The following is a 24,420-nucleotide window of genomic DNA, read 5'->3' as shown; positions in this document are numbered from 1 at the left end:
TGCAACAACACAATAACATACAATCAAAGTGCAATAACAAAAACAATAACAAGATAACATACAATCACACAACGTGCAAGTATTCTAGTGCGATACAACGTCACATAGTTGTCTGTAAACTCTGAAGGGGCACTGTGGAGTCTTGTTTGTGATTGGGGTGGCGGTAGGTGTTTACAGGATCATAAAGGAAACAACATCTTATTTACTCTTTATAAATAAAGAAAGCAGTAACTAAGTGCAAGGCACAGTATACAATTGCACAACATGCAAAAACACTTCTAGTCTGACACAACTTCAGATAATTGTGTTCAGGTAGTTAATAATAATAATAATAATAATAATAATGTTAAATTTATATAGCGCCTTTCAAAAAACCCAAGGACGCTTTACAATTATAGACAAGAAAAAATAAATAATAAATAAAAAGTCCACCAAGTAGGGGTCAGGATGTAATTCCCATGGTGTAGCAGCCACAGTCCCACCAAAAGGAGCACAAAAACAAGTCCCACATCTCCAGCACCGCCGCCGTCAACAACAGCGCTCGAACACCACGCCGTGGATCCACAAAGCGAGCAGAGAAGCTCCGCCATGCAGAGCGCTGGTATGTCCCAAACCGCCTGCACAGCCGCCGCGTCACCACCGAGCAACATCGCTCGGAACATCACGCCAGGCGTTAAAGCGCAGAGCGCTGGACAACCACGATGTAAAATGAGCAACGAACTCACTGCAGTCCACAGCTGGGAGCACAGGCATCACCCATGGCGAACCAAGGCCTGGAGGGAACCGACGCCCAAAACTGGGTCCGGAGCTACACCACAACCGGCGGACAAAACACTCAAACAAACATCAAACTACACAAACACGCAGAAAAAAAAATAGAAAAAGAAATAAAATACAGTAGTTGTTCTGCCGGATAATTAGCCTCTTCCCGTTAAAAAAAAAAGTCATGCTGGCGTAGCAACAGGTGATAGATGGCGCAGTAACACATTTAACCAGCAGATGCCGCTATTCGGCCTCATCGCGATGCGGCCGTATTTTAATTGTCTATGCATGCGCGGATGCGGCAGATTTTTTTTTTTTTTCCTGGGGGGACGTAGTCAAGGCGGGGGGCAGTTGTTGTCAAGGCGGCCGCCCTAACTATAAAGCGCTGCGGGAAACCCTGTTATGGGGAAGCCATGACCTAATGGTTAGAGAAGCAGCTTTGGGGCCAAAAGTTTGCAGGTTCAATTCCCTGGACCAACAGGAATGGCTGAAGTGCCCTTGAGCAAGGCACCTAACCCCTAACTGCTCCCCAGGCTGCTCTGGGTATGTTGTACGTTGCTCTGGATAAAAGCGTCTGCTAAACGCCATTAATGTGATGTAATACAGTGGGGAAAATAAGTATTTGATACACTGCCGATTTTGCAAGTTTTCCCACTTACAAGGAATGGAGAGGTCTATAATTTTTATCATAGGGACACTTCAACTGTGAGAGACAGAATCTAAAAAAATCCAGAAAATCACATTGTATGATTTTTAAATAATTAATTTGCATTTTATTGCATGAAATAAGTATTTGATCACCTACCAACCAGCAAGAATTCTGGCTCTCACAGACCTGTTAGTTTTTCTTTAAGAAACCCTCCTATTCTCCACTCATTACCTGTATTAATTGCACCGGTTTGAACTCGTTACCTTTATAAAGACACCTGTCCACACACTCAATCAGACTCCAACCTCTCCACCATGGGCAAGACCAAAGAGCTGTCTAAGGACACCAGGGACAAAACTGTAGACCAGCACAAGGCTGAGATGGGCTACAGGACAATAGGCAAGCAACTTGGTGAGAAGGCAACAACTGTTCGCTCAATTATTAGAAAATGGAAGAAACTCAAGATGACTGTCAATCTCCCTTGGTCTGGGGCTCCATGCAAGATCTCGCCTCGTGGGGTATCAATGATCATGAGAAAGGTGAGGGATCAGCCCAAAACTACATGGGAGGACCTGGTCAATGACCTGAAGAGAGCTGGGACCACAGTCTCAAAGATTACCATTAGTAACACACTATGCTGTCATGGATTAAAATCCTGCAGCGCACACAAGGTCCCCCTGCTCAAGCCAGCACATGTCCAGGCCCATCTGAAGTTTTCCAATGACCATCTGGATGATCCAGAGGAGGCATGAGAGAAGGTCATGTGGTCATATGAGACCAAAATAGAGCTTTTTGGTATAAACTCCACTCGCCATGTTTGGAGGAAGAAGGATGAGTACAACCCCAAAAACACCATCCCAACCGTGAAGCATGGGGGTGGAAACATCATACTTTGGGGGTGCTTTTCTGCAAAGGGGACAGGACGACTGCACTGGATTGAGGGGAGGCTGGATGGGGCCATGTATCACGAGATTTTGGGCAACAACCTCCTTCCCTCAGTAAGAGCATTGAAGATGGGTTGTGGCTGGGTTTCCAGCATGACAATGACCCGAAACACACAGCCAGGGCAACTAAGGAGTGGCTCCGTAAGAAGCATTTCAAGGTCCTGGAGTGGCCTAGCCAGTCTCCAGACCTGAACCCAATAGAAAATCTTTGGAGGGAGCTGAAACTCCGTGTTGCCCAGCGACAGCCCTGAAGCCTGAAAGATCTGGAGAAGATCTGTATGGAGGAGTGGGCCAAAATCCCTGCTGCAGTGTGTGCAAACCTGGTCAAGAACTACAGGAAACGTCTGACCTCTGTAATTGTTTCTGTACCAAATATTAAGTTCTGTTTTTCTATTGTATCAAATACTTATTTCATGCAATAACATGCAAATTAATTATTTAAAAATCATACAATGTGATTTTCTGGATTTTTTTTTTAAATTCTGTCTCTCACAGTTGAAGTGTACCTACGATAAAAATTACAGACCTCTCTATTCTTTGTAAGTGGGAAAACTTGCAAAATCTGCAGTGTATCAAATACTTATTTTCCCCACTGCATATCTGTGGTGGCCTTGTAAAACCCTTCATACAGTAAAAGTTTCATATTCTCAATATATATGCTTTCCTGTATTTAAATTGGTGTCTTATTTGTGCATATATCAAGCATAAGTTAAGTCTTCTACTTATCAGCATTTTAAAAGCCTGGTTACTGTGAGAAAGTGAAAAAGGAAAGAATGAAATCATATTTACGTATTTCATTTTAATTCCATGGAAAGATGTCCTACCTCCATCTACATTTATAACCTAATTTACTTATGTAAAAACATCACTGTCAAAATCAAAATTTTAAAGTAAGCTTACAATTGGAAATGAGTTATCACTAATTATCAGCATCATTCATATCGGTCTCTGTGTCACCATCCTGAAGGAAAAGTTACTTATGTTTAAAAAAAAAAGTTCTCATCCTTGTCTCGTCACTCCCCTGAGCTCTGCTAACACCACTGGAAATAATCACTGATTCATTCAACAACAACTGTTCTGTTGACCAATTATTAGGTGTGCTGTATGTATATTTTTGACCCTGTATGTGTAACTTTGACTGTGCTGATTTCAGAAAACCCAAAATAAATTTAAAAATTGTGCACCAAATTTGTAGCCTGGCAAGCCAGACTAAATGTGAATATTTAGTCTGGCCTCGCTCGTAGACATTTCCGAATGGGGTGGGAGGAACAACCTGCTGTCTTTCAAACTGTCTCTGTGCGTATAGGCCAACGCTCTGACCAATCAGCGCAACAGTGACTGTGATGTAGTCAGAGCGACAGAAAGCAGTGGGGGAGGCCTTGAAATAAATAATTTTTCAAAATGCATATTAATTAATAAACAGGTTCTAGATATTAAGAAGTTTGGAGATAATGACCACAAGTTTGGAGTCTGTACCACATACACACTTTTTTTTTTCAAGTGTTTTTCAAGGGTTTGCTTAAACTGTTTTTGAGAGTTTTTATTTTTATTTAGTGGTGTTTGGTGAAATAATTTCCCTTAAATTTAAAATAACGGGAAAATAAGAAACAATCAAAAAGTAATGTTTCAAAGCTGTTTATTAATTCTTCGTACTGCACAAACTAGCCCCGTCCTTTTGGCTACGAGCGGAGCCAGCTGGTAGATCAGACTTTTGCCATAGCCGGTCGGCAAAACAGCGAAAATGTCCTTCTTGAAAAGGAATGAGCAGAGAGCCTTTTCCTGCTCATGTTTCAATGAAAACTCCAAGTCTAATTCTTCTAAAACTGATTCCAAAGCAGAGTTAAACGCGCGCTGTTCACTAGCCGTAGCCATCTTTCCTGTTGTGCTTTCTCCAGCATCGCGCAGCTTTGTCGTCACTCCTGCAAAAGCCCGCCCAAAGAATCCAAACAAAAACCTTGCGTTGTGATTGGCGGGCACGATTTGATGCCCGGGGTGTTTTGTTGATATGGTGCGAGGCTAGACCCACTCGCTAGGCAAAAATATTTTTGGCCGCTAGGCGGGTGGATCTAGTTTACTAGGCTACCAAATTCTCATCTCATCTCATTATCTGTAGCCGCTTTATCCTTCTACAGGGTCGCAGGCAAGCTGGAGCCTATCCCAGCTGACTACGGGCGAAAGGCGGGGTACACCCTGGACAAGTCGCCAGGTCATCACAGGGCTGACACATAGACACAGACAACCATTCACACTCACATTCACACCTACAGTCAATTTAGAGTCACCAGTTAACCTAACCTGCATGTCTTTGGACTGTGGGGGAAACCGGAGCACCCGGAGGAAACCCACGCGGACACGGGGAGAACATGCAAACTCCACACAGAAAGGCCCTCGCTGGCCCCGGGGCTCGAACCCAGGACCTTCTTGCTGTGAGGCGACAGCGCTAACCACTACACCACCGTGCCGCCCTACCAAATTTGTATTTTTAATTAAAAAAAAATATATGTTGCACAATCATTCATCCTCAGAAAACAAACAGTTCAAAGAAATAATTAAAAGCCCAATATTGCCATGACATTCATGTCTATAATGAGTGTATGCAAACTTTTGAATGCAAATGTATGTGAGAGGAAATGCATCATGTCAACATCCAATCTAACAAAAGCCCCTGATGGAACTCCCACAGGTTTGATCTGGATAATTTAACTATAATTTTTACAGCAAAAAAAGATCTCACCTCCAAACTTTTCCCTTTGTTTAAACATGCCTTCCGCATATCTGGAGTCACCTCCCACTTTACCTGCAACAGAAATAATCAGTATAATTGTCCACTGATATAGTCTTAAATACAGTACAGATTAAAATGTATTACTACACTCAACAATTTTAATAATAATAATAATAATAATAATGTAGCACCTTTCATTCATTTAAAATACATACAGACATAATGAAACAAAATGTAGCCAAATAGAATAGTGAAACAAATATATAATAAAAAATAGAATTGACAAAAAGAGAAAATATTTCAATTAATATCGCCACAAGTGGTGATGAAGGCTCCAAGCACCTCTGGTTCTGTGACCCATCACACGTGGTCATCATACAGCGCACATGCGTCTGAGATGTGTGACAAAAGCCTGCGTATGTGATGTGTGCACCACCAGTGATGAGGCTTTAGGCATTTACTTTACATGTGTCTGTTAAAAGCTATGGCTTCAAATATTGGATGTACTGTTTTTTGTGTATAAAATTCATTTAACAAGGCAGTGTTATTGTTTGCAAGTTATACTCAATTTGTGAATATTTTATGCAGTTCAAAGTTCATGAGTCTATCAATAAACTACATCAAAAGGAGCATTTTGGTATATCATGGGGTGAAACACAGGACTCAGACACAGACATACAGTAGTGCTTGAAAGTTTGTGAACCCTTTATAATTTTCTATATTTCTGCATAAATATGACCTAAAACATCATCAGATTTTCACACAAGTGCTAAAATTAGATAAAGAGAACCCAGTTAAACAAATGAGACAAAAAATATTATACTTGGTCATTTATTTATTGAGGAAAATTATCCAATATTGCATATCTGTGAGTGGCAAAAGTATGTGAACCTCTAGGATTAGCAGTTAATTTGAAGGTGAGAGTCAGGTGTTTTCAATCAATGGGATGATAATCAGGTGTGAGTGGGCACCCTCATCTCATTATCTCTAGCAGCTTTATCCTGTTCTACAGGGTCGCAGGAAAGCTGGAGCCTATCCCAGCTGACTACAGGCGAAAGGCAGGGTACACCCTGGGCAAGTCGCCAGGTCATCACAGGGCTGACACATAGACACAGACAACCATTCACACTCACATTCACACTTACAGTCAATTTAGAGTCACCAGTTAACCTAACCTGCATGTCTTTGGACTGTGGGGGAAACCGGAGCACCCGGAGGAAATCCACGTGGACACGGGGAGAACATGCAAACTCCGTACTGAAAGGCCCTCGCCGGCCACTGGGCTCGAACCCGGACCTTCTTGCTGTGAAGCGACAGCGCTAACCACTACACCACTGTGTGAGTGGGCACCCTGTTTTATTTAAAGGACAGGGATCTATCAAAGACTGATATTCATAAAACGTTTGTTGAAGTGTATCATGGCACGAACAAAGGAGATTTCTGAGGACCTCAGAAAAAATGTTGATGCTCATCAGGCTGGAAAAGGTTACAAAACCATCTCTAAAGAGTTTGGACTCCACCAATCCACAGTCAGACAGATTGTGTACAAATGGAGGAAATTCAAGACCATTGTTACCCTCGCCAGGGCTGGTCGCCCAACAAAGATCACTCCAAGAGCAAGGCGTGTAATAGTTGGCGAGGTCACAAAGGACCCCAGGGTAACTTCTAAGCAACTGAAGGCCTCTCTCACATTGGCTAATGTTAATGTTCATGAGTCTACCATCAGGAGAACACTGAACAACAGTGGTGTGCATGGCAGGGTTGCAAGGAGAAAGCCACTGCTCTCCAAAAAGAACATTGCTGCTCATCTGCAGTTTGCTAAAGATCACGTGGACAAGCCAGAAGGCTATTGGAAAAATGTTTTGTGGACAGATGAGACCGAAATAGAATTTTTTGGTTTAAATGAGAAGCGTTATGTTTAGAGAAAGGAAAACACTGCATTCCAGCATAAGAACCTTATCCCAGCTGTGAAACATGGTGGTGGTAGTATCATGGTTTGGGCCTGTTTTGCTGCATCTGGGCCAGGACGGCTTGCCATCATTGATGGAACAATGAATTCTGAATTATACCAGTGAATTCTAAAGGAAAATGTCAGGACATCTGTCCAAGAACTAAATCTCAAGAGAAGGTGGGTCATGCAGCAAGACAACGTCCCTAAGCACACAAGTCGTTCTACCAAAGAATGGTTCAAGAAGAATAAAGCTAATGTTTTGGAATGGCCAAGTCAAAGTCCTGACCTTAATCCAATTGAAATGTTGTGGAAGGACCTGAAGCGAGCAGTTCATGTGAGGAAACCCACCAACATCCCAGAGTTGAAGCTGTTCTGTACGGAGGAATGGGCTAAAATTCCTCCAAGCCGGTGTGCAGGACTGATCAACATTTATCGGAAACATTTAGTTACAGTTATTGCTGCACAAGGGGGTCACACCAGATACTGAAAGCAAAGGTTCACATACTTTTGCAACTCACAGATATGTAATACTGGATCATTTTCCTCAATAAATAAATGACCAAGTATAATATTTTTTGTCTCATTTGTTTAACTGGGTTCTCTTTATCTACTTTTCAGACTTGTGTGAAAATCTGATGCTGTTTTAGGTCATATTTATGCAGAAATATAGAAAATTCTAAAGGGTTCACAAACTTTCAAGCACCACTGTATATTACCACAGTAACACCTTAGGGGAGCATAGGGGAGCATATGGCTCCCCTACGCTCCATCACTGAAGCCACAGAAAGAGTCACAAGGTGGCTCTGGATGAAGCCCAACAACCCATGGCTTGTTGCTGCTGGGATGCAAGCCGGGACCTGATCAACCCCAGCTGGGTCACCTGGGTGAGTGGGTCTGATGTTGCAAGACCCGAAACCCCCAGTGACCCCAGGCACATCACTGAGGATACATCCCAGTGCACAGCAAATTCCTCAGTGTTGAATTAACACCCAGAGTGTTTATATAGGTCCAACACTCTGGGTGTTAATTCAACACCGAGGAATTTGCTGTGTGCATCATAAAGATATATCTTGAAACCCACGGTGACACCTTCAGGTCATTTGTTGGAAAACCATTGAAGCTGCTGTGTCTGAGGGATGTTTTTTGTGATGCTGTTACACTGAATAGAATTAAACACAAAGGTGTTTGTTATTTACTCTTGCCTCAATTATTGAACTTGGGTGCACTAAATAATATAAACAGGTGTCAGTGCAAAGCAGTAGATTTCAAAAACACCAGAAACTACAGTCTCCAAAATAACAGTTGAATCATCAGGTCTCTAAATTTGTTTTAAAAAATAATGACTATTCTAGCCTTCATGACGCTTACATTTATTGCAGGACTGGTGCATTAGCTTGGTTCCTAATTAATACACAACTATGTATGATAACATTTCAAGTGTTAGTGACACCTGTGATTTTTTGCCTAAAAGAAGGACATACCAGGATACCTGATAAACACCTAAACATAGGTTATGTTTTTTTAATTATTATTATTAGGCTATCACATGATTAAAGAAATTAACTACAACCCTGATTCCAAAAAAGTTGGGACAAAGTACAAATTATAAATAAAAACGGAATGCAATGATGTGGAAGTTTCAAAATTCCATATTTTATTCAGAAAAGAACATAGATGACATATCAAATGTTTAAACTGAGAAAATGTATCATTTAATGAGAAAAATTAGGTGATTTTAAATTTCATGACAACAACACATCTCAAAAAAGTTGGGACAAGGCCATGTTTACCACTGTGAGACATCCCCTTTTCTCTTTACAACAGTCTGTAAACGTCTGGGGACTGAGGAGACAAGTTGCTCAAGTTTAGGGATAGGAATGTTAATCCATTCTTGTCTAATATAGAATTCTAGTTGCTCAACTGTCTTGGGTCTTTTTTGTCGTATCTTCCGTTTTAAGATGCGTCAAATGTTTTCTATGGGTGAAAGATCTGGACTGCAGGCTGGCCAGTTCAGTACCCGGACCCTTCTTCTATGCAGCCATGATGCTGTAATTGATGCAGTACGTGGTTTGGCATTGTCATGTTGGAAAATGCAAGGTCTTCCCTGAAAGAGACGTCGTCTGGATGGGAGCATATGTTGCTCTAGAACCTGGATATACCTTTCAGCATTGATGGTGTCTTTCCAGATGTATAAGCTGCCCATGCCACACGCACTAATGCAACCCCATACCATCAGAGATGCAGGCTTCTGAACTGAGCGCTGATAACAACTTGGGTCGTCCTTCTCCTCTTTAGTCCGAATGACACGGCATCCCTGATTTCCATAAAGAACTTCAAATTTTGATTCGTCTGACCACAGAACAGTTTTCCACTTTGCCACAGTCCATTTTAAATGAGCCTTGGCCCAAAGAAGACGTCTGCACTTCTGGATCGTGTTTAGATACGGCTTCTTCTTTGAACTATAGAGTTTTAGCTGGCAACGGCGGATGGCACAGTGAATTGTGTTCACAGATAATGTTCCCTGGAAATATTCCTGAGCCCATTTTGTGATTTCCAATACAGAAGCATGCCTGTATGTGATGCAGTGCCGTCTAAGGGCCCGAAGATCACGGGCACCCAGTATGGTTTTCCGGCCTTGACCCTTACGCACAGAGATTCTTCTAGATTCTCTGAATCTTTTGATGATATTATGCACTGTAGATGATGATATGTTCAAACTCTTTGCAATTTTACACTGTCGAACTCCTTTCTCATATTGCTCCACTATTTGTTGGCGCAGAATTAGGGGGATTGGTGATCCTCTTCCCATCTTTACTTTTGAGAGCCACTGCCACTCCAAGATGCTCTTTTTTTACCCAGTCATGTTAATGACCTATTGCCAGTTGACCTAATGAATTGCAATTTGGTCCTCCAGCTGTTCCTTTTTTGTACCTTTAACTTTTCCAGCCTCTTATTGCCCCGTCCCAACTTTTTTGAGATGTGTTGCGGTCATGAAATTTCAAATGAGCCAATATTTGGCATGAAATTTCAAAATGTCTCACTTTTGACATTTGATATGTTGTCTATGTTCTATTGTGAATATAATATCAGTTTTTGAGATTTGTAAATTATTGCATTCCGTTTTTATTTACAATTTGTACTTTGTCCCAACTTTTTTGGAATTGGCGTTGTAATTACTCACACAATTTTGCTCTGCTTACTCGCAGTTAATTTATAACTTCTGACACTTTTAATAATGGATATTGAAATCATGGAATTCATGGAACATCAGCAAACAATTCAAATACTATTGCTTAATTTAATTTACTCTCTCAAACTTTGAACACAGAATTGACACAAGACAAGCCAACAGAGTGCCAATTAAAAAAAGACCTTATTTGAAAACGACCGTGCCAAATTTTCCCTCGCCAAAATGTTGGCTACATTTGCAGTGTTATGTACAGTGCTGTGAAAAAGTATTTTTCTGATTTTTCTGATTTCCTGATTTGTTCTATTTTTGTATATTTGTCACACTTAAATATTTCATATCATCAAACTAATTTTAATATTAGACAAAAAGATAGCCCAAGTAAACAAACAAACAAAAAAAAATGCAGTGTTTACATGATTTACTGATGGAAAAAAGTTACCCAACCCTACCTGGCCCTATATGAAAAAGTAATTACCCTCCCAACCAACCAACCAACTAACCAACCAACCAACCAACCAACCAACCAACCAACCAACCAATTAACCTAAAGATTCAAGATTCAAAAATTTTTATTGTCAATTCACTATATATCCAGGACATATAAGAATTGAAATGCCGTTTCTCTCTCACTTATAAAATCAAATAAAAATATAAAACTATTTAAAAATATAGATAATATAGGTGGAGCGGCACACTGGTGTAGTGGTTATCACTATTGCCTCACAGCAAGAAGGTCCTGGGTTCGAGCCCAGCGGCCAATGAAGGCCTTTCTGTGTGGAGTTTGCATGCTCTCCCCACGTCCGCGTGGGTTTCCACCGGGTGCTCCGGTTTCCCCCACAGTCCAAAGGCATGCAGATTAGGTTAATTGGTGGCTCTAAATTGCCCATAGGTGTGAATGTGAATGGTTGTTTGTCCGTATGTGTCAGCCCTGTGATGACCTAGTGACTTGTCCAGGGTGTACCTCTCGCCCATAGTCAGCGAAGATAGGCTCCAACTTGCCTGCAACCCTGTAGGACAGGATAAGCGGCTACAGATAATGGATGGATGGATAATATAGGCAAAAATACACTCTGAAGTCAAACAAGTACAAAATAACAGTAGTGCAAGTACAATACAATAACCGTAACAGAGGTGCTTAAAAGAGCAGCTTATGAGGTGTACACGGACAGTAGTGCAAATGACCAATAGCAGCATGTACAACAATGATGCAAATGATTGTGGTGTGATTTGCAAACAGCTGAGAAAGAGTTCTTGTGTAAATGAATGTGCTACAGTCCAGGGGCAGGGGGTAGGTAGTGAACAGAGTTTAGCATCCTGACAGCCTGGTGGATGAAGCTGTTCAGCAGTCTTGTGGAGCGGGCCCGGAGGCTCTGGTACCTTTTCCCTGAGGGCAAGAGGCTGAAGAATAAGTGTAAAGGGTGGGAGGTGTCACCAGCGATGCTGATGGCTCTGCAGGTGAGGTGGGAGTGGTAAATGTCCATAAGGGAGGGCTGAGGGGTACCAATGATCTTACTGGCCGTGTTCACTATGCGTTGCAGAGTCTTCCGGCAGGAGCCACTGCAGCCTCCATACCACGCAGTGATGCAGCCAGTGAGGACACTCCATGGTGTCCCTGTAGAATGAGCACATGATGGGGGGTGGGACTTGTGCATTCCTCAGTTTGCAGAGGAAGTAGAGGCAAGTTTGAGCCTTCTTGGCCAGCGATGCGGTGTTGCTGGACCAGGAGAGGTCCTCAGAGATGTGCACCCCCAGAAATTTGATGCTGCTCACCCTCTCCACTGCAGCACCATCGATGGTCAGATGGGGATGCTGTGAGTGACCTCTCCTGAAGTCGACTACAATCTCTTTGGTCTTCCCTACATTCAGGAAGAGATTGTTTGTTTTCTTTGCTCCACTGGACCAGTTGGCTCACCTCATTCCTGGAGTTGGCTTCATTATTATTAGTGTTGAGGCCCACCACAGTCATATTGTCTGCAACTTGATGTGGTTGGTGCTGTAGGTTGGTACACAGTCATGGGCCAGCAGGGTGAAGAGCAGCGGGCTGAGTATAATATTGTTTGTATAATTGTTTGATTATACAAACAATCACATCATTAAGTTCTCAGACGACACTGCAATTTTATCACTGTTGAAAAAGAATCATGATATATCTGACTACTTTCTGGAAATTCAGAGGTTTGTTGAGTGGTGCGACGATAACCACCTCATTCTGAATGTGAATAAGACAGAAGAAATGGTGTTTGACCGTCGAGGAGTGGGTGACCACAGGCCCATGGTCATCCACAATCAAGCCATTGCCCAGGTGCAGTCATACAAATATCTGGGTGTCTTTATTGACAACGCACTCACCTGGAGCACACACGTCGACAGCCTCTGTTGCAGACTACAGCAACAGTTGCATTTTCTTCGTCGTCTGAGAATTCATGGTGTTGATCAGATTTATGTTGATTTTTTATAAGGCAGTCTTGGAAAGTCTGATCAGGTATAGTATCACAGCTTGGTTTGGTAACCTCTCTGTGCAGCTAAAGAACAAACTGCTTCGGCTAATTCATGCTGCTGGAAAAATTATTGGTGTTAAAGAGCACTTCTCCATTCAGAGTATTTATGAACAGGCCACTCTGCAACAAGCAAGTAAGATTATCTGCGATCCATCACACATGGCGAGTATGAGCTGCTACCATCTGGTAGAAGGTTTAGAGTTCCTCATTGCAGACTGAACAGATTTAAAAACCCATTTGTTCCTGTGTCAATTAAGCTGGTAAACAAGGTCAGATAAGACCAGAGCACAGATGACTTGTGGTGGTTTGTTTTGCACAGGTTAGTATTTTTACTTATTAGAATTTTAGCATTTTATTACACCTATTAGGTGTTATTTATTCACTCTCTTATTTATTTTTTGTATTTTTATTATTGTATTTTATTATTTTATTTTATTTTATAATTCACAATGTTTCCTGCACTTTAGGCACCTTTGTATGTCTTTGTATGTGTATTGTGTTGTATTGTATGTTCTGTGTTGTGGCTGCAGCATGGGCGAATGGCCCAGAACAAATTTCTCACTTTGTGAGACAATAAAGTTAATCTTGAATCTTGAGTACACACCCTTGTGGGGCCCCTGTGCCCAGCATGATGGTCCTGGAGGTGTTACTGCTGACCCGCACATTCTGTGGCCTCCCTGTAAGAAAGTCCAGCACGCAGTTACAGAGAGAGAGGTGTTGAGTCCCAAATATCCGAGTTTTTGTATTAGCTGCTGGGGAATGATTGTGTTGAATGCTGAACTGTAATCCAAGAACAGCATAGGTGTTGGTTGAGTCCAGGTGAGTGAGGGATGGGTGGAGAGCAGTGGAGATAGCATCCTCTGTGGACCTGTTTGACCTATATGCAAACTGGAATGGGCATGGGAGGGAGGGAGGATGGATGGACTTGATGTTCTGCATGACCAGCCGCTCAAAGCACTTCATGACGATAGAAGTCAGTGCTACGGGCTGATAGTAATTATAGCTAGATGGAAGGGGCTACTTTGGCACTGGTATTATGGTTGTGAAACACGTGGGGGCAACAGCTTGGTTCAGGGAGATGTTAAAGATGTCAGCGAGGACATCCTTGAGCTCCATGGCACAGTCCTTCAGAGCAGGGGTTAAATTGGGCCGGGGCTGTCCGGGGCTGAGCCCCGGCACATAAGCTCGGAGCGGATGGCATATGATCACGCACACATCAAAAGCAACAAACCCTTTTCACGATTTTCAGTTCTGAATAATTAAATATCATTTTATTAATCAATAAACCCATGACTTTTATGAGATAGATAATAGTTTTCCTGATAACAAGACGACCTGTCAAAGCTATTTAGAACAGAACTTGCGATCAGAGATTCTGGTTTCTGGAACACTGCGTGGGTTGCCAATTCCGCTTTTTATAAGCGACTTTGGGGTTTCTTTTTTTGTGAGCTCGCTTTAAAAAAAAATCAGAAGTCGTGGTTTGCGGGTTTTTGGGCTTGTGTTTCAGCGTTGTGACTTGTTTATAATTTTCTCCGTACACCGTCTCCCCTTTTACCTGCATACGATCCTAATCCATCAGAGGTGCTTGAACGAACTGTCTGTGCATTTGGCGAGTTCAATTTCCATAGTCCCCAGTTATCGACAGAAATTAGCCAGGGGGAAGGGGGAGATGTCAGTTAAAGTTACTGAGATTGACCAAAAGTTGAGCCTAACGTTGCCTCAAGTTAGCTACTTTTGGCAAACATAAACAAAACACTCGTCTTGTGCTCTAGCCTTAATTAACTGTCGATACAGTCAATTTTACTTTTATACAAGAAGGTTAATAAATTGTTTTGTTGTCTTGGATTTTTAGAGGTCAGCAGCTAAAGGTTAAAAATGAGGAAAGCAAAGAGGAGGAAGCTTACAGATTTCTTCAAAAGGTGGGCAGATTATCATATTTTTTATTATTAAAAACAAAATATCAAATAATACTGAAGAGGGGAAAAAATAATACTGATCTAAATATGTTGTGTTTTTATTTTTAGACAGTATGTGTTTAGCAAAACACATACTGTCTAAAAATAAAAACACAACATATTTAGATCAGTATTATTTTTTCCCCTCTTCAGTATTATTTGATATTTTGTTTTTAATAATAAAAAATATGATAATGATTATGTTCACTGTATTGTTAATATTATTAGTGTTTTATTATTTATTGTTAATATTTAATTTAATGTTAATTTATTATTATTTATTGTTAATATTATTAGTGTATTATTAGTGTAATTATTATTGTTATTATTATGTATTCAATTATTTATTTGGCATGTGGTGCTTTTTGTATTGTCTAGAACATACATAAGATGAGCATATTATAGCAGCAAAATAGAAGCACAATCATTTGAATGCATAAAACTTTTGCTGCATTCAAATGATTGTGCTTCTATTTTGCTGCTATAATATGCTCATCTTATGTATGTTCTAGACAATACAAAAAGCACCACATGCCAAATAAATAATTGAATACATAATAATAACAATAATAATAAATGCTTCCAATGTTATAGTGTTGTTTGTATTTGGTTGCATTCACTGCATGAATATATTTGATTGACAATTTGACTGACAGTGTTTTGGCATATTTAACATTTATCCTCCAAAATAAATCAACTGTTTTGGTTTAAGATTGTGCAAGCCTTCAAATTTTCTCACTGAACATTTCTCCTTCACATTTTTCACCTGTAGGCATGTGACAAGATTTAACATGATATTGCTCAACCTACCTCTGTAAAGTCAGCTAACAACTTATTAAAATGCACCAGAATTCAGCAAATAACATGTATGATAATAAAAAACTTCTGGGGGAGGACCCCCAGACCCCCCACTAATCATTTCCTTCAAACCAGTGTACAACAACCTGTACAATCTGTTACATTGGCCAACCAATCTACATTCAAACTGCCATAATGTGTAGGGGGGCACTACAAGACACACATACGCCTACAACACACAGATAAGGTGTATATCTCTGTGCAATATGATATGGTTATCAAATTAGAGGGTTATTTTCCAAAAAGTATATTGGGGCAGGGCGGCGGGGGCAGGGGCGGGTACGAGGCAGAGCCCCCCCACATAACCAATCCCAATTTAACCCCTGCTTCAGAGCATGAACAGGTATGTTGTCTGGTCCAGCTGCCTTACGTGGGTTGATCCTGGAGAGGGTCCTCTCCACACTGGCTGGAGCCAGACATATGGCCTGCTCGTCCGGGGAGGAGTGGTCTTCTGTGCTGGTGTGTTGTTTTGTGTTTCAAAGCATCCAAAGAAGTCATTGAGGCAATTTAGCAATGTGTTGTCACTCTCACAGGTCCATGGTGGGGGTTTGTAGTTTGTGAGGGTTTGAATGCCACTTATATATTATACATACTGCTATATATACACTAACTTAATATTTATATACTAACTTAATATATATTGTATAATATCACACTATTACATATATTTACTGATATATAATTTAACTATGCCTATCATGTAATATACTACGCTTTTTATCTACCATATACCACTAAGCACACTGCACATGTATGTAACTGTCCACAAAGTATTTGCACTGCTCATTATAGTCTTATTTGCACTTTCACAGGTTACTGCCAACTGCACTACCTCACTACCTCCCACACTGAGAGCTGTATATTCTATTATTTGCTCTTATCGGTAATGCTTTAAGTGACCCTTATCGCTTACCGGACGTAGTTTTCACGACCGTGTCAGTGGATATTGAACTGCCAGAGGTGGAATACCCAGACGTGTATAATTACCTCATTAACTTTCCCTCGCTGTTCAGTGGTGAAGCACTGCGTGCTTATAAATCTCTGGACAGTTATCTTTACAGAAATTCAGGATTTGTCAGCCCCCCTAAGATGTGGCATCTTGTAAACAAGAAAATAATCCTCATTGGAAGGGTAAGTCACTTAAGGCCCCCCTAAGATGTGGCATCTTGTAAACAAGAAAATAATCCTCATTGGAAGGGTAAGTCACTTAAGTATTGAGTACTAGAACTGATACTAGATATATCAGTAGTATCTAGTATAGCACTGACCAGCCGATTATGGTTGAATATTTTATATTATCAGTTAGATCAAGTATCAGTAGTCTATCACTATTACTGTATATACGGTATACCTGCTTTATGAAATAAAAATGTATTTGTCCAGTTTAATTGGATATACTGGAATAAATACATGGATATACTGGAATAAATACATGGATATACTGGAATAAATACATGGCGAACCTGAGATGAAATGATCACTGCACAGGCGCCAGTGATCATTCTTTCCAGTCGGTACCCATGCCTTGTTGTTGTTGTTTGGATCGGCCCGGCTGATAGCAGCAATCCATTTTGCACGCCTGTCAGGGTCCCGTGGCAGCCTATGAAACTTTCTTCCCGATTTCTGACCTCTCCTGTTGTGGCATTTATATGTCATACAACTCTCCGGCATTGTGGCACGATAATATTTGAAGATTTGGGCGAAAAATAACGAAAGTCAGTGTCAGTAAGACGGCAGAAATATGGCGTTTTACCGACAAGATGGCGTCTGTGTACAATCTGGATCGGATGTGACGTCACGTGCAAGTGCTCCATACTGTATGCAGGTCTCAGCATGATGGTGATGTGATCAGAGAGACCCAGGTGTGTGTGTGTGTGGGGGGGGGGGTGTGTGCCTTGTATGCTCCTTTGTGGGTTGTGCACACCAAGTCCAATAAGATGTCTCCTCTTGTTGGAAAGTTCACATGTTGATGTAGTTAAGGCAGTAAAACCTTTAAATCTGCGTGATTGAAGTCTCCTGCTGTGATGAGGAATCTGTCTGGGTGTGCTATCTGTTGTTCACTGATGGCCTGTTAGAGTTAATTCAGAGCCTCGCTCCTTACGTTGGTGTTAGCAGTGGGAGGGATGTAAACAGCGATGAGCAGAATTGATGTAAGCTCTCTCGGTAGGTAGAAGTGTCGGCACTTGATGATAAACTCCGCCAGCAGAGAACAGGTTTTGTGCACAACAGTAGCATTCTGGCACCAAACGTCGCTGATGTAAACACACACTACCCCGCCACGGGTCTTGCCTTCTTCCGTAAAGGCTCGGTCAGTGCAGTAGCATGTTAGCTCAGCTAGCTGGATAGCGGAGTCCGGGATGATGTTGTTCAGCCAGGATTCTGTAAAGATGAAAACACAGCAGTCCCCCACATCACGTAGCGCAGATCTCATGAGTTCTATGTGGTCTATTTTGTTGTCTAATGAGCGTACATTGGCCAGAATGAGGAATGGTATTGCGGGTCTGTGCAGGCTAGCAGCTAGCCTAGCCCAGATGCCGCCACGCTTGCCAAGCTTCTGATTCTTCTCACACCGCTTCTGGCATCTCCTCTCTAGGTGAGAGGCAGCAGGCGAGTCTGGTGATGTAGTAGTCTGGCAGAGAAGACCCAGGCCTCGAAGTTCCTCTGTGACTTTCTGGTCCAAGACGAGGTGTTTGGTCTTATTTCCTATAGCCAGAAGACAGTGGCGATGATATCTTATGACCGACTTCGTCAGTGCACAACTCACACATGCACATAGACAAAGCACACAGACATACACTAGGACACACACTTTTAGACACTAAACATGGAGAGAGGGGGCCACTGCGTCCGTTTGCGCTGCCATCTTGAATCAAACAATTAACCAAATTTAATTGATAATTAGATTCAATTTCACTAGACACACCCAGGCATGATTACTGCCAGACCTGTTCAATCTAAACACAGTCCCCTCCAAAAGTATTGGAACGGCAAGGTCAATTCCTTTGTTTTTTTTGTACACTGAAGACATTTGGGTTTCAGATCAAAAGATGAATATGAAACAAAAGTTCAGAATTCCAGCTTTTATTTCATGGTATTTACATCTAGATGTGTTAAACAACTCAGGACAGAGCACCTTTTCTTTGAACCCACCCACTTTTCAAGTGAGCAAAAGTATTGGAACATGTGACTGATGGGTGTTTCTAGTTGCTCAGGTGTTGCCTTTTAGATTGATTGCTGAAACTTTAAATAGTTCTTGTTTTTGGCTTTGGGTTTCACCTGTGAAAACTGTATTTGCTGCTAAGCAAACATGAAGACCAGAGAGCTGTCAATGGGAGAAAAGCAAACCATTTTGAAGCTGAGAGAAGAGGGAAAATCGATCAGAGCTATTGCACAAACATTGGGCATAGCTAGTACAACAATTTGGAATGTACTGAAAAAGAAAGAAACTACTGGTGTACTGAGCAACAAACATCGAACAAGTCGGCCAAGGGTAACAACAGCAGTTGATGACAGAAACATTGTGAGAGCTGTAAAGAAACACCCAAAGACAACAGTCAGTGACATCACTGCCAAACTCCACAGGGCAGGGGTGAAGGTATCACAATCCACTATTCGAAGAAGACTTCGAGAGAAGAAATATAGAGGCCATACCACAAGATGCAAACCACTCATCAGCAAAAAGAATCAGAAGGCTAGATTGGATTTTGCAAAGAAGTACAGAGATCAGCCACAAAAGTTTTGGGACAAAGTTTTATGGACTGATGAGACCAAGATTAACCTCTACCAAAGTGATGGAAAGGCCAATGTATGGAGAAAGAAAGGATCTGCTTATGATCCAAAACATACAAGCTCATCTGTGAAGCATGGTGGAGGTAATGTCATGGCTTGGGCTTGCATGGCTGCTTCTGGAACAGGCTCACTAGTCTTTATTGATGATGTAACTCATGATGGTAGCAGCAGAATAAATTCTGAAGTCTACAAAACCATTTTGGCAATTTACAGAAAAATGCATCCAAACTAATTGGGAGAAGCTTCATCATGCAACAAGACAATGACCCAAAACACACTGCCAACACAACAAAGGACTTCATCAGGGGGAAAAAGTGGAAGGTCTTGGACTGGCCAAGTCAATCACCGGACCTTAACCCAATAGAGCATGCATTTTACCTCCTGAAGAGGAGACTGAAGGGAGAAACCCTCAGAAACAAACAACAACTGAAAGAGGCTGCAGTAAAGGCCTGGAACAGCATTTCAAATGAAGAATGCAACAGCCTGGTGAAGTCAATGGGTCGCAGGCTCAATGCAGTTATTGCAAGTAAGGGTTATGCCACCAAATATTAAATGTTATTCACTTTAAGTTAATTTAATAATGTCTGTTCCAATACTTTTGCTCACTTGAAAAGTGGGTGGGTTCAAAGAAAAGGTGCTCTGTCCTGAGTTGTTTAACACATCTAGATGTAAATACCATGAAATAAAAGCTGGAATTCTGAACTTTTGTCTCATATTCATCTTTTGATCTGAAACCCAAATGTCTTCAGTGTACAAAAAAACAAAGGAATTGACCTTGCTGTTCCAATACTTTTGGAGGAGACTGTGTCACTAATAGAACCAGGCTGGCAATGTGGAGTAGGCTAATAGATCTTAAAAAGATGTGCAACAAAATAACTGAAATCTGTCAGTCTGGAAAGGGTTACAAAGCTATTGCCAAGGCCCTGGGACTCCAGCAAACCACAGTGAGAGCCATTATCTACAAATGGAAAAAAACTTGGAACAGTGGCGAACCTTTCCAGGAGTGGCCAGCCTTCCAAAATTCAACCAAGAGCACTTCAACAATTGATCTAGGAGGTCACAAAATAACCCTGACAAAAATCTAAAGAACCGCAGGCCTCACTTGGCTCAGTTAACATCAGTGTTCATGATTCTACAATAAGGAAGGCACTGGGCAAAAATGGCATCCAACGGAGAGTTGCAAGGTACAAACCACTGCTGACCAAAAGGAACAGAAAGGCTCATCTCACATTTATCAAAAGCATCTTGATGACCCCCAAGACTTTTGGGATAATATTCTGTGGACTGATCAGTCAAAAGTAGAACTTTTTGGAAGACATGGGTCCTGGTACATCTGGTGTAAAGCTAACACAGCATTCCAAAATAAGAACATCATACCAACAGTCAAACATGGTGGTGGTAGTGTGATGGTCTGAGGCTGCTTTTCTGCTTCAGGACCTGGATGAAATGCCATAATTGATGGAACTATGAATTCTGCTCTCTACCAGAAAATCCTAAAGGAGAATGTTGACCCATCAGTTCGCGACCTAAAGCTCAAGCACAGCTGAGTTATGCAGCAGGACAATGATCCGAAGCACACAAGCAAATCCACCTCTGAATGGCTCAAAAGAAATAAAAGGTTTTGGAGTGGCCTAGTCAAAGTCCTGACTTGAATCCAATTGAGATGCTGTGGCAAGACCTTAAATGGGCAGTTCATGCTCGAAAACCCTCTAATATGGCTGAATTCTGCAAAGAAGAGTGGGCAAAAATTCCTGCACAGTGATGTAAAAGACTCATTGCAAGTTATCGCAAACATTTAATTGCAGTTGTTGCTGCCAAGTGTGGTCCAATCAGTTATTAGGTTTAAGGGGCAATTGCTTTTTCACATGGGTGATACAGGTTTTGATAAATTTTTACTGTTAATAAATGGAGTGATCATTTAAAAGCTGCATTTTGTGTTTACTTACATCGTCTTTATCTTATATTAAGTCTTGAAGAAAAAAAATCCTTAGGAAAATAATAGGGCCTGGCACCTCTGGTGCTTGGGCCCTAATAATAAATAAAAATAAATGTGTGAAACTAGAATAAAAGTACAATAATTAAAATAACAGTGTAAAAAGTAACATAAGATTAAGGCAAATAATAAACACCTAATAGTTAAACTGAAAAGTTTTGAAGGTTGATAATATTTAAAGGTAACGTGTTTGGTATCAAAAACAAAATTCTGCTTTTGATTTTGACATTGAGATGTAGGTCCTGAATTACCAAGAGATTTAAAAACTAAAACCTGTAGTCAGTTCTAAATTAAAATAATGCTGCCTGAGCATTGTGAAAAAGCTTTAATAATAATAATAATAATAATAATAATAATAATAATAATAATTTTCCTGACCATAGCCTTCTTGTGGGTGATGTTAGTGAGGTCCAGGGCAAAGATGGTCTCTCGAGCTCCCAGGATGAGTACACCAATGTCTTCTCTCAAGAGTATGGTAGAGTAGTTCCACACTCCCTCCTCTTGAAAAACATGTCCTCTGTAACCTACCAACAGCAGAACAGACTTTTAGGGCTTAGTATTGTGGAGTAGCTATTGGGAGGGAAGACTCATGCTGTTCTAATAAAGAACAGTCCAAAGAAGCGAAGTAGAAGACTTGGTGATAAATTAGCAGAAGATACAGTGGGGCAAAAAAGTATTTAGTCAGCCACCAATTATGCAAGTTCTTCCACTTAAAAAGATGAGCGAGGCCTGTAATTTTCATCATAGGTACACTTCAACTATGAGAGACAGAATGGGGGGAAAGAATCCAGGAAATCACGTTGTAGGATTTTTAATGAATTAATTGGTAAATTCCTCGGTAAAATAAGTATTTGGTCACCTACAAACAAGCAAGATTTCTGGCTCTCACAGACCTGTAACAACTTCTTTAAGAGGCTCCTCTGTCCTCCACTCATTACCTGTATTAATGGCACCTGTTTGAACTCGTTATCAGTATAAAAGACACCTGTCCACAACCTCAGTCACACTCTCAACTCCAATATGGCCAAGACCAAAGAGCTGTCAAAGGACACCAGAAACAAAATTGTAGACCTGCACCAGGCTGGGAAGACTGAATCTGCAATAGGTAAGCAGCTTGGTGTGAAGAAATCAACTGTGGGTATTAGAAAATGGAAGACATACAAGACCACTGATAATCTCCCTCGATCTGGGGCTCCACGTAAGATCTCACCCCGTGGGGTCAAAATGATCACAAGAACGGTTAGCAAAAATCCCAGAATGACACGGGGGGACCTAGTGAATGACCTGCAGAGAGCTGGGACCAAAGTAACAAAGGCTACCATCAGTAACACACTACGCTGCCAGGGACTCAAATCCTGCAGTGCCAGACGTGTCCCCCTGCTTAACCCAGTACATGTCCAGGCCCATCTGAAGTTTGCTAGAGAGCATTTGGATGATCCAGAAGAGGATTGGGAGAATGTCATATGGTCAGATGAAACCAAAATAGAACTTTTTTGGTAAAAACTCAACTTGTCGTGTTTGGAGGAGAAAGAATGCTGAGTTGCATCCAAAGAACACCATACCTACTGTGAAGCATGGGGGTGGAAACATCATGCTTTGGGGCTGTTTTTCTGCAAAGGGACCAGGACGACTGATCCCATGTAAAGGAAAGAATGAATGGGGCCATGTATCGTGAGATTTTGAGTGAAAACCTCCTTCCATCAGCAAGGGCATTGAAGATGAAACGTGGCTGGGTCTTTCAGCATGACAATGATCCCAAACACACCGCTTGGGCAATGAAGGAGTGGCTTCGTAAGAAGCATTTCAAGGTCCTGGAGTGGCCTAGCCAGTCTCCAGATCTCAACCCCATAGAAAATCTTTGGAGGGAGTTGAAAGTCTGTGTTGCCCAGCGACAGCCCCAAAACATCACTGCTCTAGAGGAGATCTGCATGGAGGAATGGGCCAAAATACCAGTAACAGTGTGTGAAAACCTTGTGAAGACTTACAGAAAATGTTTGACCTCTGTCATTGCCAACAAAGGGTATATAACAAAGTATTGAGATGAACTTTTGTTATTGACCAAATACTTATTTTCCACCATAATTTGCAAATAAATTCTTTAAAAATCAGACAATATGATTTTCTGGATTTTTTTTTCTCATTTTGTCTCTCATAGTTGAGGTATACCTATGTCATCATTACAGGCCTCTCTCATCTCTTTAAGTGGGAGAACTTGCACAATTGGTGACTGACTAAATACTTTTTTGCCCCACTGTACTTTATCGTTGGTTAATCAGTAACCCAATAATGCTTAGTGTTATTTAGATTTGTAATACTGATCTTCTGAAGACTGCAGCATTCAAATGCCCCAAATGCTCCATTTTAAAATTATATACTGTGAAGATTTTCCATATTTCCAGGAAGAGCTTCTATGTACGATTTAAAGGCTGTTTCACAATCATGGTTGTCTTTTTGAATAACACTAACTAACCTGTTTTTAAAAAAAAACCCAGACAGTTCACTTACTGCTCAGAGAAATTGTTTTCCGTGCTGTGCTGTGCAAAGGCCAAACCTGACCAGCAGTCAATACATTTGTACCCAATACAGACAAGATGAGCAGGAGCAGCATGTTGTTAGCTCTTCAAGTCTCACTACAGCACAAGGCCATTCTTGGTCTCTTAAATGGTGACACTAAATTTCTGGAATCAGAATTAGAATCAGAATACTTAATTGTCATGCAGAAACACCCTCTAGTGGGCTTGCTGTTGATCCTAGAAGGTGGCACTCTCATGTTCTTTAATCCAACAACAAAATTACATAACATGTAACAATAAAAAAGGTAAGCACTAATACTGCTACAAACCCAAATAATGCCATGTCTTGCAGTTCACGAGAAAACAAGCAGAGAAAATCCCCCCTTCTAGGGAATATCTATCTGCTCCTGGTGTGTCCAGGAGGTAATAACAGCATGTTTTCAAAACTTTGAATATCACACATGTTCACATCTGTTTTCTTATTAAAATACCCACTATATGAAAACTACTGTGTAAAACTTGTGAAGTTTTGTTGATCTGCTTCAACATTTATAAACACTGTCAAGATGTTGTTGAATCAGGAAATGTAATTT

The 24,420-nt window shown here is 41.1% G+C and overlaps 1 protein-coding gene across 1 annotated transcript in view; it reads right to left on the bottom strand.

Annotated features, from left to right (window-relative positions):
- Positions 1 to 23,922, bottom strand: part of LOC132871296 (semaphorin-4E-like) — a 65,731-nt gene extending 41,809 nt beyond the window's left edge. The window contains exons 1-3 of the mRNA XM_060905412.1: positions 23,820 to 23,922; positions 21,693 to 21,838; positions 5,090 to 5,152 (exon numbers count right to left, since the gene is read on the bottom strand). Coding sequence (XP_060761395.1) covers positions 5,090 to 5,152; positions 21,693 to 21,838; positions 23,820 to 23,922 — 312 coding nt within the window. The remainder of the gene's footprint in view (positions 1 to 5,089; positions 5,153 to 21,692; positions 21,839 to 23,819) is intronic.
- Between the last annotated feature and the right edge of the window lie 498 nt (positions 23,923 to 24,420).

Source organism: Neoarius graeffei, chromosome 23 (assembly GCF_027579695.1).
Source record: "Neoarius graeffei isolate fNeoGra1 chromosome 23, fNeoGra1.pri, whole genome shotgun sequence".
Lineage (NCBI taxonomy): Eukaryota > Metazoa > Chordata > Actinopteri > Siluriformes > Ariidae > Neoarius > Neoarius graeffei.
The sequence above is the reverse complement of the archived record's forward strand: the minus strand, read 5'-3'. Positions and strand labels throughout refer to the sequence as shown.